This window comes from Neltuma alba, unplaced genomic scaffold (assembly GCF_004799145.2).
Source record: "Neltuma alba isolate B1F8T4 unplaced genomic scaffold, ASM479914v2 tig00011035_pilon, whole genome shotgun sequence".
NCBI classification, from domain to species: domain Eukaryota; kingdom Viridiplantae; phylum Streptophyta; class Magnoliopsida; order Fabales; family Fabaceae; genus Neltuma; species Neltuma alba.
Genome location: NW_021635786.1, coordinates 414,275 through 431,868, shown reverse-complemented (window position 1 = coordinate 431,868; position 17,594 = coordinate 414,275). Strand labels below are relative to the sequence as shown.

General features: G+C 34.3%; 1 protein-coding gene across 2 annotated transcripts; it reads left to right on the top strand.

Moving 5' to 3' along the window:
* Positions 1-9,792: 9,792 nt before the first annotated feature.
* Positions 9,793-17,052, top strand: LOC114760888 (protein ORANGE-GREEN, chloroplastic). 2 transcript variants are annotated; one of them, XM_028950201.1, is made up of 9 exons: positions 9,793-10,194; positions 10,675-10,789; positions 12,030-12,143; positions 12,411-12,497; positions 13,054-13,130; positions 14,840-14,967; positions 15,912-16,048; positions 16,705-16,753; positions 16,804-17,052. In XM_028950201.1, exons 1-9 carry the CDS (start codon positions 9,995-9,997, stop codon positions 16,830-16,832), a joined length of 936 nt encoding a protein of 311 aa, XP_028806034.1. In that variant the 5' UTR covers positions 9,793-9,994; the 3' UTR covers positions 16,833-17,052. The 2 variants fall into 2 exon arrangements, with proteins under 2 accessions (XP_028806034.1, XP_028806033.1); XM_028950200.1 differs by having other exon boundaries at positions 9,795-10,194; positions 16,705-17,052.
* Positions 17,053-17,594: the final 542 nt, after the last annotated feature.

Sequence of the window (17,594 nt, the reverse complement as noted above, 5' to 3'; positions counted from 1 at the left end):
CGGTGAGAGGGGGAGATATGAATGAAATAAAAGCTTATAAGATTTTGATGCAAAGTGATGACTACCCCGGTGAGCTAAACTTTCCACCTAAACAGATGTGTGATTATTATAGAATAATCCACTATATCTATTCAAGGAGTATGATCAACAAATCCGGGAGCTTTTCACATTTAACTCAGGATGATTATTTGTTGCTGGCTAGGATAATTAGTGGAGAAAATATTAATATAGGGGCTTTGATCTATAATGAGATGAAGGATTTTGTTTTTAACAAATCCAAGTCTACACCAATCCCCTACCCTCAGTTGGCCACATACATCTTACAGGCAAATAACATTGCCCCTTTTGAGCTTGGAGAATCCAAGACAAAGGTTCCTGCCTTTGGCGTCACCCAGCTGCACAAGATGAGGATCCCTCTACCTTTTAGACCCTCACAAAAAGTGCCTCAGAAGGACAAGGGGAAGCAACTAGCTGTCAGTACCTCTAGGACTCAGGATAAGGCTTAATCCACTGCAACTCCTTCTCATACCCCCGGACCTTCATTTATGGAGAGATCACTCAGGGAGATGTTTCAGGCTAAACTTCAAGAGTTTGAGAAGAGAGTCTATGTCACTGCCAGAGAATATGGGGAAGTTTCATACAGAAAATTTGAGGGCATTTCCAAAATCCTAGATCTTCACCAACAAGCAATGATGGTTTTGGAAAAGGAGGTTTCCCAGAGATTTGATCATGTTGATAGAGAGATTCGAGAGCTCGAAGGGATGGTAGCCTTTCTCTACAACAACTTCGCTGCCCCCAGCACTACTTTCAGCTTTGAGGACTTACTCCATCATCCACCATCTCCTCCTCATCATGAGCCTGGACCTTCTACCTCCCTTATACCCACTTCTCTTATTTCCACTTCACCACCAGTACCCCCTACTTCTCCCACTCCTTCTCCTACTTTAGCTCTCATCACTGTTCCCCAGCTAGTCCCTTCTCTGCATATTCCATCATCTCTCCACTTTCTCACCTTCCACCTCTTCCTATTCACCTGCCCATGCCTCCTGTCTCTACTTCTTCCCCTTCTTCAATTGATGCTGACAAAAAGGGGGAGAAGGATTCTGATGCTTAGTTTCTTTTTCTGATGTGTTTTATGTTTTTTTTCCTCTGATGTTTAGCTTCTTACTGATATGCCTTTTACTATTATGTATTTTGAGTTTTGCTTACTGATGTATTCTGACAGTTCATGCCATCAGTAAAACTTTTTTATCTCATTTTGATCTGTCAAGTACCTCTATTGTTTTAATTTTACTGATTCTGATGTTACATGGTTAATATTTCTCACCTATGTTTTGTCATCATCAAAAAGGGGGAGAATGTTAGGATTAAGGTTTTGATGATAACAAAGTAAGTAATTTGTGTTTCAGTATGTTGATCGATCATCTGATCAATCAAGGATTTATCGATAAGTTGATAGATAATTTCTCTATACAATTAAGTAACCCAGTAGAAACTTTGATCGATAACTTGTTAGATAATGTGTTGATCGATTAATTGTTAACTTAGTTGTTTATGAAAGTCTGGAGTAAATTATCGATCACTTGATCGATAATCAAGAAGATCAAATATCGAGATAAAAATCTGATAGCCAATTATCGATCACATGATCGATAAACAGACTATCGATGAGAAGACAGATAAATGGTAATGTGCTCTACTCATTCTATGTTTTGCTTTAGTCACCATTTATCGATCACATTATCAATCAGCCATTTATCGATAATATGATCGAACATTGCTTCTTAACACCTTGTGTGCAGGTACTTATTTCAATGGCTTATCGATCACCTGATCGATCAGCAAATTATCGATCACATGATTGATAATCAGAACATCGCTTTTAAATCACGGTTCTTCGATCACAGGATCGATAATCAGATTATCGATAATATTATCGATCACTGCACTTCATGTTTACCTTGTTTTCACATAACGTGGTCAATAAATCAGGTCTTTAATTTTACAAGAATAAACCTCTTTATCGATAACTTGATCGATCATTCATTAAGGTTATACTTTTGCTTATTGTTTATCAATAAGGTTATCGATTATCTATTTATTGATAATGTGTTCGAAAATTAGTGCCTTAAAATTTATTTCTATAACACTTTGATTATCGATAACCTGATCGATCAGCAAGTGTTCGATCACTTGTTTGATCATGAGGTGATTTCAGTTTAAACTTTAAATAGTCACGATGCTTCTCAAAATTTTATCATACATTTCATTCGAGCTTTTCTCAACCTTCATAAATGTCTTAATTCACTATTTAATGAGTTTCCAAATCAAAAGTGACATTGATCTTCTTTTTCTATGCATACTAGTATGATGTCACTATTTTCTTTTATTGATCACTTGATCGATAAATCATTGATTCATCACTTGATCAATAAACTTAATTATTTGTTTCAAAAGCTTTTACTCTGAATAATCGATAACCTAATCGATCAAGCAGTAATCGATCATCACTTTGATCAAGCACGATCAGTTATTACTCAGTATATTTAACAACTGATTGATTCTAACTGTAAACTATGAATGTTCATTTTATCATTTTTTCGGTTCTACTTTTGATCTTACTCTGTAAAGAAAAACTTATTGACTCAATGGATTTTTGCAGATTACGAAGAAAAACCCAACGGCTCTCTAACGGTTGTCCAAGTAGCCTGTAACCTACTTTGTTAGAAGCATTAATAGCGGAAACCGTTGCAACTGGGAAAACACGCAACCGGACTCTCAACGGCTAGAAGCTCTTCCGTCTAACGGTTACTAAACTACTTCAACTATAAAAGGCGTGAAGAAGCATTAAATGAACATATTGAATACGCGAGCTACCCTCTGTTGATTATTCACTGTTGCATTTAATACTCTGTTCTTCCATACACCGAGCTTCAGTGATTATCATTTATTCACTCTGTAAAAGAGTTTACATTTTCATCATTAATCATGTCTTGTGTGATACTCAAGAGTGTGGACTCTTGAGTGGGTTTGTAACCTTACGGGAAGTAAGGGGGAGTGATTAAGAGTATCAATTACTGTACTGAGGCGCCAAGAGCCCGATTGATCTTGGAACATAATGGAATACTCAGAGGTGTTCTGAGGACTGGACGTAGGTTAAGTGGTTGAGACTAAACCAGTATAAATCCTGTGTCTTCCTTTCTACGGTGAAATCTTTCTAACTTACACTCTCTGTTTCCGATAGTTCATTGTTTTAATTTCGTAAAATTTTTATAACTCACCCAATTCACCCCCTTCTTGGGTGAGATTGCTACTAACAGCAACCGTGGCTAAAAACTTTTAGCGGTGACAACAAAGGTCGCTGTTGAAAGACACTTTCAGTGGCGACATTTGTCGCGACTGAAAGATACTTTCAGCAATGACCTTCTTGTCGGCGTTAAAAGAACTTTCAGCGGTGACAATTTGTCGCCGTTAAAAGTGACTTTCAGCGGTGACTTTTTTGTCACTACTAAAAGTGATGCCCAAGAAAAATTGGCTTTGCTGATGCCACATCATCGTCGCCGACCACCATGTCATCACTGGCCACCTCCACCTTATTGCTGCCGGGCACCATGTCATCACCAGCCAGGTGCCTTGTCATCACTAGCCACCTCCACGTCATCGTCAGTTGTCTCCACATTGTTGCCATATCACCACTCTCGTCCCACATCACTCCTCCCCGCCACGTCACCACCTAAATATTTTCACCTTAAATGTGTCTTCTTCAAGGTTCGAACTCATGACCACCTCCTTTCATGTCCAATCTTCTTGCCGTTAAGCTGGATTGAATCTGTTTATTACTATTGTAAAATAAAATATATATTATTATATTATATTTTCAGCAACAATATTAGAAAGTCGCCACTGAAAGTCAGACCTTCAGTGGTTACACTAATAGTTGTTGTTGAAAGTCTACTTTCAACGGTGACCATAGAATGTCGCCACTGAAAGTAAACCCTTTAGTGATGACATCACCATCGAAGGTCTTATATTCAGTGGTCACATTACCACTGAAAGTCAACTTTTTGCAGTGACTTTTTTTATCACCACTGAAAGTGGACTTTTAGTAGCGATTTTTTTTAACACTGCCAAAAGTTGTCGCCTAAAGTCTTTTTTTTTTGGTAGTGTTACACCTAAGAAATAAAACCAGGGTGCTTAATGCACCTTTACCCTATTATTTTAGCATGATGAATCTGGAAGAACCTCTGTAGTCCATACTTTAAAAGACTAGCTACCACTATCAATGGTTGATTGGTCTATTAAAGAGGGAAGGAGAAGGATAAAAGGGATGAATTTTTTTTTTAATTTCTTATGTGGAATTCTAAATGTTTACATGAATTTTTTCAAAGAAAAAGAAATTATTCCTGCTTGTTCTCTCATTTTAATAGACAATCGAGGTTAGTTAAGGTTGGGAAAGATTACACCAAATTTAAAACATGAAGGGTAAAATTGCAGCAAAAAAGAGATTAAGGTCCTGAGCATACCTAAGAAATAAAACCAGGGTGCTGAATGCACCTTTACCCTATTATTTTAGTACAAGTAGATCTAAGGTTTTCATTCTATTGTAAACTAGACTTGAGTATTAACTCAGATTACAGTTACTTTTCTCCTTAGGTTTTCTCTCTTATGTTCTTTATTTTCTCTAATCTCCTCCCTTCTCCCCCTCTTTTGTCTAATCTCTTCCTTTCTCCCTTCCTGTTTTACATCACAAACATTCTTCTTTTTATTTATTGAGCATTTACTACTCAATTGTATAAATATCTATTTAAAACTTATTTCTCACAAACCTAAATATTTTTTAATGTAAAATATATTTAAATAATTGAATCATAATGTATCATTATGTGCACATAAGTAACAAAATGGACAAATTACAAATAAAGTCTTGAAATTTTTTAAAATTATTTAATGATATAATTTTTTTATTATCTGACAAATAAAAACAGAATTTTTAAAATTTCCATCTCGTTTTAGCAGTTCTATGAGTTGATGCAAATGCTCAAAAATTCAAAATTTTTGGCAACATATTAGCAGTAGTTCTTCAAAATTCAAAACTTTCAGCACCACGTTAGTAGCAGTTATGAGGAACCGCTACAAATGCAAAATAAAACTCCTATAAATTTTATACTCTTCTGCCAATTCTAACTCACATTTAAAGTGATTTCTAACATGCATTTGTAGCAGTTTCTGACAACAATTGTTAAATTTAGTAGTAGGTTTGACCATAGTTATAGTGATTTTTTATGACCAATACAAAATATTTTGTCACATCCATTTTAATAGTGGTTCTAAATCCTGTCACAAATGCAGTTGTAGTGGTTAAAATGACTACAAATTCACAAAAATAACTGTAACAAAATAATTTTTTCTTTCTTTTTGGTAGTGGGCGATGGAAGATGAGACAAAGGCTATGGAATAGCTGATGAGAGGTGGCAAAAGATGGCATCAAAGGAAAATCAGAAAAAGAGAGGCATAAGTAGCGAAATATTGGCGAGAGCCGAAGGCGATGATAGGGAACCATTGGAAGAAATGACAGCAAGGCACTAAAAGAAGCGCTAATAGGAGAGAAGTAGTGTTCTCCTTCGAAAGCCCTCTTTTAAATATATTTTTGACTAAAAAAAAGTTAATTTTGTTGATGAGAAATGAACTAAATTAATGGGCCAATTTTTTTATATTTAATAAAAACATTTTTAAATAAAAATATTAGTTATAAATTAAATTTGCCAATAAATTAATTTTATTTTGAAAAAAATTAACTAAATTAGCTAAGTTAGTTATATAGAATAAATGTACATCAACTTTTCTTATTATCTTTGACCAAAAACTTTAACCCTTTATAATTAAAAACTAAACAAAATACTTTTTAATTAGGAAAATGACTAAAAAAAACTTTAAAAGTAACAAATTCTAAAGAAAAAACAACTAACACTTCTAAATAATAGGAAATGAGAAAAAGCTAGAACTAGAATTATAGAAAGGGAAAATTTTGATCAAGGACAGCTATAGCAAATTTATTTCAATCAGCCCCCAAAACAATATGAAACTTCACTGCAGGACCTACGAGGAAAGTGAAATTAATTGAACAAAGAAAAAGACGCAAATATCCCTGTTAACTTTTGCTCCTCAAATTGAACAGAAGAGGACCGAAAATTGAGATAAACTTTCATCATACTCTTCCCTCTCTCGCATTGAAATCTCTCTCGCATGTATCCTTTTGCATCTCAAAACTCAACATCCGTCTACTGGTTGTGGCACTCTGAAAAGTCACAGAAATCGTCCAAAGGAGATTCATTGTCGTTCATTATGCTGGTTCTCTCACACTAAAACTCGCATATGGATCTGTTATTAGGCTTGAATGGATTTGCTATTTTTTGAATATGAAAAGTCTCTATTCTGTGAATATTTGATTGTTGCTTGTTATAGTAATAGTGGGTATTTTGTCTGGCACATTCGTAAGTCTGAGAATCTTGTTACTTGAATGGGTCCTGTGAAAGCTAAATCTACAAAAAAAAAAATGATAATTTGATATTGCAAAAATATGTATTTATATTATAAATTTGTAAATTTGTGTTGTGAAAACTTGTATATCTGTTACTAATTCACAAATTTCTGTTGTAAACATATATAGTTCGGATATTAACAACAGCAATTAGTAACTCTACAATATGATGTTCTAGAATTTTGCCTGTCATAGGCAAGGATGGTGCAGGAACATAGAGCATGGCAAGTGGAGAAACACCTGAACCAAGTTCTAGAATATGAAGTCAGTTGCTGTTGCAAAACTACTTCAACAGATAAAGACACAACTGAAAAGAAAGCGATGATATGACAAATTGTTAAATTTTCTATTTGACATGTAATTTAAGCTATTTGGAACTATGTTAAAAGTTATGAATAGAGAATTTGAACAATTTTCTTTTTAGGGAATATATATTATGAGTATGTTGTATGTTAATTAATTGTAATCTTGAGTCTTTCCCTACCAATTTACAAGTATGTGATGTATTTTTCATAGCTGGAATTAGAAAATATGCAATTTGGATAAGTTGATTTGTTAGAGAAACTCATCCATTTGCAAATGAGCTAATATAACTAAAAAGATGAACATGATAATCTAACAAGTCTAGAGAGATTATTCATAAGTGAAATTAGAAAATTTGCAACATGGATATGCACATTAACAACAAAAACTTGTCTATTTGCAAATAAACTAATCTGATTAAAAAAGTTGGACATGTTGATTCATAAGTCTAGGAGGACTTATTTAAACTGAAATTATAAAATTTGCAACATGCATACATATATTAACAATTACAATATGTCCATCCACAAGTGACATAGTTGAATTGAAGAAGTTGAACGTGATTCACATGTCTGGGAAGCTCTATTTGTAACTGGAATTAGGAAATTCACAACGCATATATGTATATTAACAACAACGTGTTTATTTGCAAGCGAGTTGGTTGAATTGAAGAGGTTGAATGATTTGCAAGTTTGGAAGGACTTATTTGCAACTGAAATGACGAAATTTGCAATAAGAATACATATATTAATGACAAAAACACGACTATTTGCAAGTGAACTAGTTAATTGACAAATTGATCATAAGTTTGGGAGCAAGTGTTCATTCATAACTGGAAGCAGAGAATTTGTAACAAAACACGTATATTAACAATAAGAACACGTCCATTTGCAAGTGAGCTAGTTGAATTGACAAGTTGATTATAAGTCTAGGAGTGAGCGTTCATTCATAACCAGAATAAGAAAATTTGCAACAAGAATGTGTTTTACCACCACTTACATCTCTTCCATTCACAAGTGGAGTATTTAAAATAAAAAATTTATGCACAAATCTGGATGTTCCATTTATAACTAGAATTAGACAATTTGCAATAGGATTACATGTATTAACAACAAAAATACATCCATTCGTAAGTGGACAAAGTTTTTCATAGATTTATATTGTTGTCAGCTAATTTCAGTGCAGTGCTAGGGATAGCTTATTGTCCAGTACCATCATGATATTTTTCAACTATCACATCACTATACAAAATAGATTCCAATCCACCACCAAAAATATTAAATGGGTTGTCATAGCTACTTCTCCAACCAATCCAAAAATACATATCGAGATTCATTCATGTGTAAAAGCGGCTCTACATCAAACCAGAAAAGACTATTTTTGGCAATAAAGTCACACAGGGTTCAAGGGCAAGTCTTTCTAGTATGACCAGTTTCACCACATCTTGGGCAATGATACACTTTCTTCTGCTAGAATTGTGATTCAATCCTTTTAGTTCTAAGCCTTCCAAGATGGTGAGTAGTCAATGATGGTTGCAGGTTCTTCACAAATTCACCTCCCACATGGTAGATGCAAATTAATTGTTTTCCACTACTGCTAACCTTTTGTTATCTGTAACTGCATATCATTCAAGTATCAATTTCAATTGACTTTCAATAATTAAACACAGTATATATTTATAACAGAAATTTGTGAATTAGCAATAGATATACAATTTTTCACAACACGAATTGCCATTTTCCTAGACAACTTGAATTTACACATTTATAATACAAATACATATTTTAGCAACATCAAATTATCATTTTTTCTACAAATTTAGCTTTCACAGCACCCATTCAAGCAATAGGCTTCTTAGACTTACAAATATGCTAGACAAAATACCTACTATTACTATAACAAGCAACAATCAAGTATCTCACAGAACAGAGACTTTTCACATTTGAAAAATAGCAGATCCATTTAAGCCTAATAACAGATCCATATGTGAGTTTTGAGTGTGAGAGAAACAGCACAACGAATGATGATGAATCTCCTTTGGATGATTTCTGTGACTTTTCAGAGTGACACAACCAGTAGACGGATGGCAAGTTCTAAGATGCGAAAGGTAAGAGCATGCGAGAGAGATTTCAGTGTGAGAGAGGGAAGAGTATGATGAAAGTTTATCCTGATTTTTAGTCCTCTTTTGTTCAATTTTAGGAGCAAAATTAAACTGAGATATTTGCATCTTTTTCTTTGTCCAATTAATTTCACTTTCCCCCTTAAGTCCTGCAGTGAAGTTTCATATTGTTTTAGGGGCTGATTGAAATAAATTTGCTACAATAGTCCTTGATTGAAATTTTCCCTTATAGAAATGTGAGAAAATGACCAATATGCCTTTATGTGATGCTCAGAAAAGGACGATGTTATTCTATATTCCAAATCTGTTAATTTATATTTCAGCCTTGTTATTTTCATATCAAATTTAGTTATTTCCTTGAATGAACATATGCTTTCATTCAAGAAAATGATGTTATTTTGCATTCTAAACTTGTTAATTTATATTGCAATTTTATTATTTTTAGATAAAATCTATTCATTTTTTTAAACCGACACAACGGCATATTGGTCATTTTACTCATATTTTCATAATTTCAGTTCAAACTTCCCCCCATTTGGAGGTGTTAGTTTCCTTTTTGGAATTTTTTATTTTCAAGGCTTTTTTTTTGGTCATTTTTCCTTCTATATTTATCACCTAACCACAAGCATAATCGCATGACACAGGTAACCGACTTTATCATGTTAATTGAAAAGGAAAAAAAAGAACAAGAAGAAATGAATGTAGCAGGGGTGAATCCATTGAGACGGTGGAATGGGGGAAACAAGAAAAATCCAAGAGTTATTCATGCTCTGACATTTTTCCGTGGAATCTGACGGTACCATCACCACTCAAAATGGCCGTTCGCTCTTGTTAATCAAAGTCCCACCAATTCACAGCCTCCACGTTGCAAACCATTTGCTTTGCGGCACGACAAAACAGAGCCAGAAGAAGAACAAGAAGGAGTAGACCTTCATGAAAATCCAAAATCCAAACATATATTAGTTTCTTCCATCAAATTGATATTGGGTTTCATTTTCTCTTTTCCTGCCTCTTTGATCTGAGGTTTGTTCGTGATGATGCTTTGTTTGGGTCGGAATCCTGGCCTCTTCTACTCTCTAGTTTCGTTTCATCGGTACGATTCTCCGTATACTTGCAAGAGATTTCTCCATGGAAGTGGCAGGTTCAGCGCGAGATGGCCCCTGATGGCGTTAGAATCGGACTCCTCTTTTGCCGCCTCTGTTGACTCTGATGTAGCCGACAAAAACGCTGCCGGGTAAACTTTTTATCTCTTTCTGTTGCAGACATGATTGGATATAGTTATGAGAGAAAGCTAGAAGAAATTGAAGCGTGTCTCCAATTGGCTCTCTGTTATGGGGTTGCTTTTTGTTTATTAGTAACTGGCTGCAAATTGGCGTACACTTGGTTTAATTGATTGCAGTTTCTATGGACTCTAATTTGCTGATAAAAACAGTGCAGGATAAACTCTCTCTTTCTATTGAAGACTTGCCTAAAATGCAAAGTGATCTGTTTCTCACGATGCAATCAAGGCGTTTTTCTTCGATTCCTTTTCTGTTTTGGGTTGTTTTATTTTATTTTATTTTATTTTTTTGTTTGCAACTTCGCCAAACTTTTGAAACTTCAGGTTGTTGTTTTGACTCAGTTAGTTGACCATGTTGAGCGCTGTTATTTCTCACTACTACCGTAGTACTGGAAATCTGTTGTCATATATATGCACTTATTTTTTCAATTACAGATTCTGTATCATTGAAGGGCCTGAAACTGTACAAGATTTTGCCAAAATGGAACTACAAGAAATTCAGGATAACATTAGAAGTCGTAGGAACAAGATTTTCTTGCATATGGAAGAGGTGAGAATTTGTATATTCTGTTCTGTTGATGGGTGAACTATAGATATGACCGCTTTGATTATTGTGTCATATAGGATAAGCCCATAAGGCATAATGGTATGTACAAAATTTAAAAGTATTATATAATCTATTTTTTGTATCAATGGACCATGGACCATGGACCATGGACAATGGTGGTAATGGAGTGTGATACTGATATTTTTATGGTATCTCAGCAAATGAGGGCAACCTGGTAACTTTATTCAAAGTTCGTTTATCCACTACCAGTCTCTATGGCAGCATACCATTACACGGTGATGGCCATATAAAAGTCTTAACCATAAGATTTACAATTCTTCTTGCCTAAACATCATAAAATGCCTTATTGTTTCAGTTCCATACAAGCCTATTTAGCCCTGCATGATGTAAACGGGACCTACAATTTAACTCTAATAATTAACTTCTGTATATGAAAGGTAATTAATTAATTCAACTCAATCGAGGTTAGCCTGTTAGCCACTCCTTTAACTTGGTTAATTTTCCTGTTTGAATAATTTTCCTTACTAGTTATAGTGGAAATGAATTTATCAAGAACACCTAAATTATAACTTTAATTTAATGAAAATCGATTGTAGCTCAATGACATTACATGCTCTAAACTTCCATGCGCTTTTGAGCCTAAACTGTTCTGGTTATTGCGGTAGATAGATCTGTGCATTTCTTCATTGTATAACCTATTTCTTTCCCTTTGAAGACACTGTTTCCTGTGAGATTTTCATGCATCATGGAAACATAAGATGGATGGTTGATCTGCTGGTATAATTGCAAAATGTATGCTAGTATAGGATGTCTTCCTTTAGTTTTACTATAATAAATATAATTTGACATCTTATGGTTGATGGTTCAATGATTAGCAGAATACTTTTCATTTGTATGGCTACGGTTTGGCTGAGCTCTTGGTTCCCAAATAAAGGTCTTAGAACTACACATTATGGAGCCAAGGGATTTTGAGTTAGATATTCTATTGATTGCAGGATTGTAGTTTCTCCTTCATTGTGTCAATGATATGGTTGGTCTGGCTGACTATAGTTTTATTATTGTTTATTTTGATTATTTAGAAGAAAATAGGCTGATTTTTTTGAATGGCCTTTTCAATTTGAAACCAAGGGCCTGCTCAAAATTCAAATTCCCATATATGCATTCTTATATGTGGCAACCCTTTTTTTTTTTTAAAATAATAACCAATATTATTATTTCGCAGGTTCGTAGACTCAGGATACAGCAGAGGATTAAAAGTGCTGAATTAGGATTGAAAGAAGAGCGAGAGAATGAACTTCCAAACTTTCCATCGTTTATTCCTTTCTTGCCTCCGTTGGTAAGCTTCTTGAAGCTAGAGATAAAATATTTCAATTTCAATTATTTAATATATGTTGCCTGTGATTTTGTATGCGCAAATTCTTGGGTAAATAGTGATTATGCATTCTGTTTTTGCCTCCCTTGGTAAGTTTCTGGGAGTTAGTGATAAAATATTCCAATTATTTAATAATTGTTTCCCGTGATTTTGTCTATATGCTTGATTAGCATGAAGCACAGAGTCTTGGAAAATGGCGATCAATTTATATATTTAATGTTAATTTTGCAGAGTGCATCAAACCTTAAGCAATATTATGCGACTTGTTTATCTCTTATTGCTGGGGTGATGCTTTTTGGTGGCCTCCTTGCTCCCACTGTAAGTTTTTCTGCTTTCTTTCATGTTTGTGGTCACAAATTTCTTGTTTCCTTGTGTATAATGGGTATTCTACTTCACTTCAGTTCATTTGAAAGGAAACTAGTTTGTTCTGTACACACAAAGATGCTATCTAATGTGAGTTGAACTCTTGTGTGGAAGAAGCATGCTTTTGCTTGTGCTACTCCATTCTTCTCATTGATTAAAAGGTTGAAATCGGTGTTAATATGTATATTGATAATGCATAGAAGATATTAGAATTCTAATGCCATTTCTTGGTCAGTATTGCTATTCTAATGCTTAGCTACTTATCTCTTCAGTATTTTTTTTTTTTTGGGGTGAATATCTCTTCACTACTTTTATATCTTACAATTTACATGTTGAACATGAAGAATTTGTACCATGTAAGAAGGTCAAGGAGATGCTTATTGGAGACCAGTTCTTTTACATTTTTTTCATAAATTTTATCTGTAGCAACTCAAGCCCCTTTAAGGAAACCTGAGACCCAGTTTCTTTCCAACTTTCTCTCTTGCTGCTCATTTTCGTTTTTCTTTCTCAGTTGGAGCTTAAGCTGGGACTAGGGGGCACATCATATGCAGATTTTATCCGTAGTATGCATCTTCCTATGCAGTTGAGGTACTGTGCATTCCCACTTCTGTTGTTTGTCCCTTATTTTCTTTGTGCTTCTCTTTAAATATTCAATGCGATAATTTTTCTCTCATGGTTGCACTTTTATGCATGAAATATGATAACTACACCTAGAAAAAGAACCACCCTGGGCAGGGGTGAATACATATATGCAGAATTTTTGCAAGCGACAAACTCAGCTTGGGTCATCTCCATTAACAAAAGTGAATGAAGAGGGTGCATATATATAGAGAGAGGGAGGGAGGGAGGGAGACAGATTTGTACGCTCCAAACCTAATTTTGAGATTTGAGCCCCATACACAGTCACATTTTGTTATGTCTACTTTTCTTTGAATGAACGCTCTTCATTCACAAATTATTCACTTTGTGAATGAAGAGGATCCGAAGGCAGAAACAACACTTAACCACTTTAAAATATCAATACAATGGCTATCAACTGCAATAAGCGATTAGATCTCTTTGAATGGAAAGATAATGATACAAACAGCAGCAACATTTCAGTTAACACTACTTGAATCACTAATATACAGTGAAATAAACACAAGCTTAACAGCAGCAGTGCTCAGTGCTGAGGTAATGATTATGATGCAAGATAAAATTAAGAGTTAAGTAAGAGAGAGTAGACATTTATTTTGCTTCAGCTTCAGCCTACAGGACCTACACCCAGTCTCATTGCAAAGCAAGATATTTGCAGTTTAACAACCAATTAATTTTTTCAACTGCCCTCTAGTGACAGAACATTTGAAAGTTTTCACTCACTCACCAGCAATGGTAGGTTTTTTCCTGCTCATACAAATTATTATCAATGAATGATAAATTGCAATATAATTTGCCTACACTTTCCCAACCTTGGGGAATGTCACAGAGAAATAAAGAAGTGAGCCATTGTATTTCTATTTTAGCCCCCCCCCCCCCAAAAAAAAAAAAAAAAAGCCCTCGTATTTCTATGGGATTGCAAGTATGCTCTAGGTCTGATTACTCTTTAATTGGGGTCAACCTAGAAACTAAGTTGAACAATGATTTATAGCAAACTGAAACAGATTAAGCAAGCACACACTAAGTTTTTCCTGCCTTCAAATCTTTCCTTTGTTTGAATATGGTCTAATGTATATAAAAATGCCCTTCAGCCAGCCATTGGACAATGTTTAGTGATAAAACTCCTCTGATCTGATCTGATCTTGTACCAATTAATTTAATCCAAACTTGAATGTATCTCCTTTTCAGAGTTGAACTTGCTGGTAGCTTGAAGTCTTCCGGTTTTGAACTGAGACACATTTTAGCCAACATTTTTCTTGATTACAACTTCAGTACTTGCTCATGATCTTCAGAACATTGGGCGGTATGCCAGGATGATCTACTTTGGTTTGCCGTTCTCCATCAAAGTGTAGGAAGATTTAGAACCTAACAAATCAAAACAGATCAGCCACTAATCAGCTCTTAACTTACATGTGATTTAATGCTCAGTGCTTTTAAATAAAATTTAAAGGTTAAAAAAAAAAAATAGATGTCAATTTTCTGTGTTTGTCAGAAACCTTGGGGCCTGCAGAAGCTACGTATGATTTGTTTCAATACGGATCTTTGAATAGTGTGAATCCCTTTTTACTTTTCTTTCTTTCTTTCTCTATTATTATTATTTTTTTCGGGGCTCTTTCTTCCAATGTTAGTATTTGTTAATTGAACTTTCTTGGGAGTTGTAGTCAGGTTGATCCCATTGTGGCATCATTCTCGGGTGGGGCAGTTGGGGTGATTTCAGCATTAATGGTTGTTGAGATCAACAATGTTAAGCAGCAGGAGCAAAAGAGATGCAAGTACTGTCTTGGTACTGGTATGTTATCAAATCAAAAAATTCTAGCCTTTTTTCCGCGTTCTAGAATTGAACTTCTTAATAATGGACTGCAAGGCTTTTGTGACTCTTTTGTTGACCACCTTCTCTCCTGTGTGTACGTTTCTACTCCTTTGTCTTGCTGAGGAGATGATGACTCTTCTGCTTTTGCAATTAAGAGGGAAAAGTAAAAATCATAGAACCAAATGATGTGGGATTCCTTATTTCTAGTCTAATGAATATTGGGATCCAGTCATGCTAATAGTTGGGACTTGGGAAAGACTTTTTAATGCCTTGAACACTCTTACAGTCAGACTCAATAGCTTCTATATTTTAAACTCCACAAACTTTTCCTGTTTCCTACTTTCCTTTCAATTTTCTGTTTGATCATATTTACAAAAATTGGTAAAACTGTAGTTTTGGCAGCTGAATTGCATTGACCTCTGATGGACTTTGTGATCAGCTGAAATTCAACATTCGCACCATTTTTTTAATTGCAAAGATTGGCACGATTCTGGTTTCAATTCAGGTTTGCTTCTGATGTAGCTATAAATGAGTTGGCTTTCCGACTTGAGTTTTTGACAAATTGCCTCTCAAGATTATTGACTCCACATATGCTGAGTCATCCCCTATCTATGCTTCAAAGTGAAACATTTCATATTTTGTGTTACTTTTTTTTTTTTTTTTTGCCAACATATTTTGTGTTACTTTATATTGTTAGGATTGTTACATAGAATGCTCTCACTTGTTAAATATTGGTGCTTAGTCATTGAACCTGATTATTCATGTTTTTGGTTGTTATGTGACCAAGGAAGTTGAGATTTTAATACTGTTTCAATGTTTTGTAAAGTCAACGAAGTGGGTATATCAGTGACGTCTTGATGTATTGTGAAATTAACTGCAGAGAAGGTTGATACCTCCATTATACTTTTTGTTTTTTTTGTCAGGATATCTTGCGTGTGCTCGCTGTTCAAACACAGGATCACTTGTTCTGATTGAGCCAGTAACCACCGTCAATGGCAGAGATCAGCCTTTAACACCTCCAAAAACTGAGAGATGTTCTAACTGTTCTGGATCTGGCAAGGTTTGTCACCTAGAACTACTGACTTTATTTTCTGTTACTTAATTTGTTACTAATCATATATGATTGCAAATTTTTATACTCTACTAAAGGATAAAGGTACAAATCTACTCATAAAGTATTTGTGAATATGCACCTGGTATCATAGACTTTACTTGGATTTAAAAATACACGAACTTTTCTGAACGAGGCAAAAATGTCATGACAGTTAATTTAACCTAACATCCATTATTTTTTGCAGGTGGGTTTCACACTGTTATCCGTTTGAAAAAATAATGGACATTAGGTTAAATTTACACTTATAATATTTTTTCCTCATTTGGAAAAGGTCTTGTGTATTTTTGCGTCTGAGTTTATGGTGCTATACGCACATTCGCAAATACTTCATGAGTAGATTTTCATATACATGTATGCGTGTGCATCCCAATATTACAAGGCCAAAAAAGCCAGAGTAGGACACTTTCTAACTTTAAACGAATTGTTTTTTACTCAACCCGATCACCATTGGTATCAAAAAAATTTAAAAATTTATTATATTCTCATATCATGTGTCAATATACAATATACACATCCATATCATTGTTTTCTGGAGCTGAACTTGGTCATCCATGTTGTAGTTGTTGAGTCGATTGATAACTGGTGCTCAATTTGGATGGCAGGTTATGTGTCCAACATGTCTCTGCACTGGAATGGCCATGGCAAGTGAACATGATCTTCGCATTGATCCTTTTGACTAGAAATGGCCATGGCAAGTGAACATGATCTTCGCATTGATCCTTTTGACTAGAGCTCTTGTACAAAATTAGTGTTCCATGTTATGCAATTCGTAATGTGTTATTGTGTTATAGACGTTTTGGCAATGGAACACTGGAATTTTTTTTGTATATATGTACTAATACTTAATTACATACAGATAGGGAAAAAAAAGAGAATAAGAATAATTATGATATAACATTTTCTACATTTTTAATGGCTAGTTGTGCTAAACGTGAGAGTTTGTACATGAATTTTTTCCGATCTTAGAATGTGAGGGTTTAATTCACTTTATCTCAATTTTTTTAATTTTTTGTTAAACCTTTTTTTTTTTTCTGATTATAGATATTAAAGGTATTTTATTTATTTATTTAGGAAGTACTTTTTAGAGCAAATGATTGGAAGAGTATTTTTTTTATGAAGTAAAAAAAAAACATTTTTGGAAAATCAATATACATGTTTTCACTAATTGCTAATTTGATTTTTTAGATCTATAAATTAGTTATATAATCCCTGTATTTAGATTAAATAGAATATTTTTGTATATTCTCTTCATAATCTGGTGTTTGATTGCGGGACAAAATTTACTTGTGGGAGTGGTTGCAGAGCAAATTTTGGAAAAGGATGAGAACCTAAAACAAGAAACATTTCAAATTTTAGGCCTAGAAGTACTAAAAAGCTATTGGATCCCATTTAGCAGGAATCCTAGAAATGTAAAATAGAAATAATTGGGTTTTCATAGACTAAACTGTAAAATAAAAAAGTTCTGGGATTAAAAGGTAAATAAAGTTAGAGA

Coding starts and splice junctions, on each gene's coding strand:
- LOC114760888 (XM_028950201.1), top strand. CDS start 9,995: ATGATGCTTTGTTTGGGTCGGAATCCTGGCCTCTTCTACTCTCTAGTT. Junction 12,144..12,410: donor TTCCTTTCTTGCCTCCGTTG/GTAAGCTTCTTG, acceptor TTAATTTTGCAG/AGTGCATCAAACCTTAAGCA. Junction 16,754..16,803: donor AATGGCCATGGCAAGTGAAC/ATGATCTTCGCA, acceptor TGGCAAGTGAAC/ATGATCTTCGCATTGATCCT.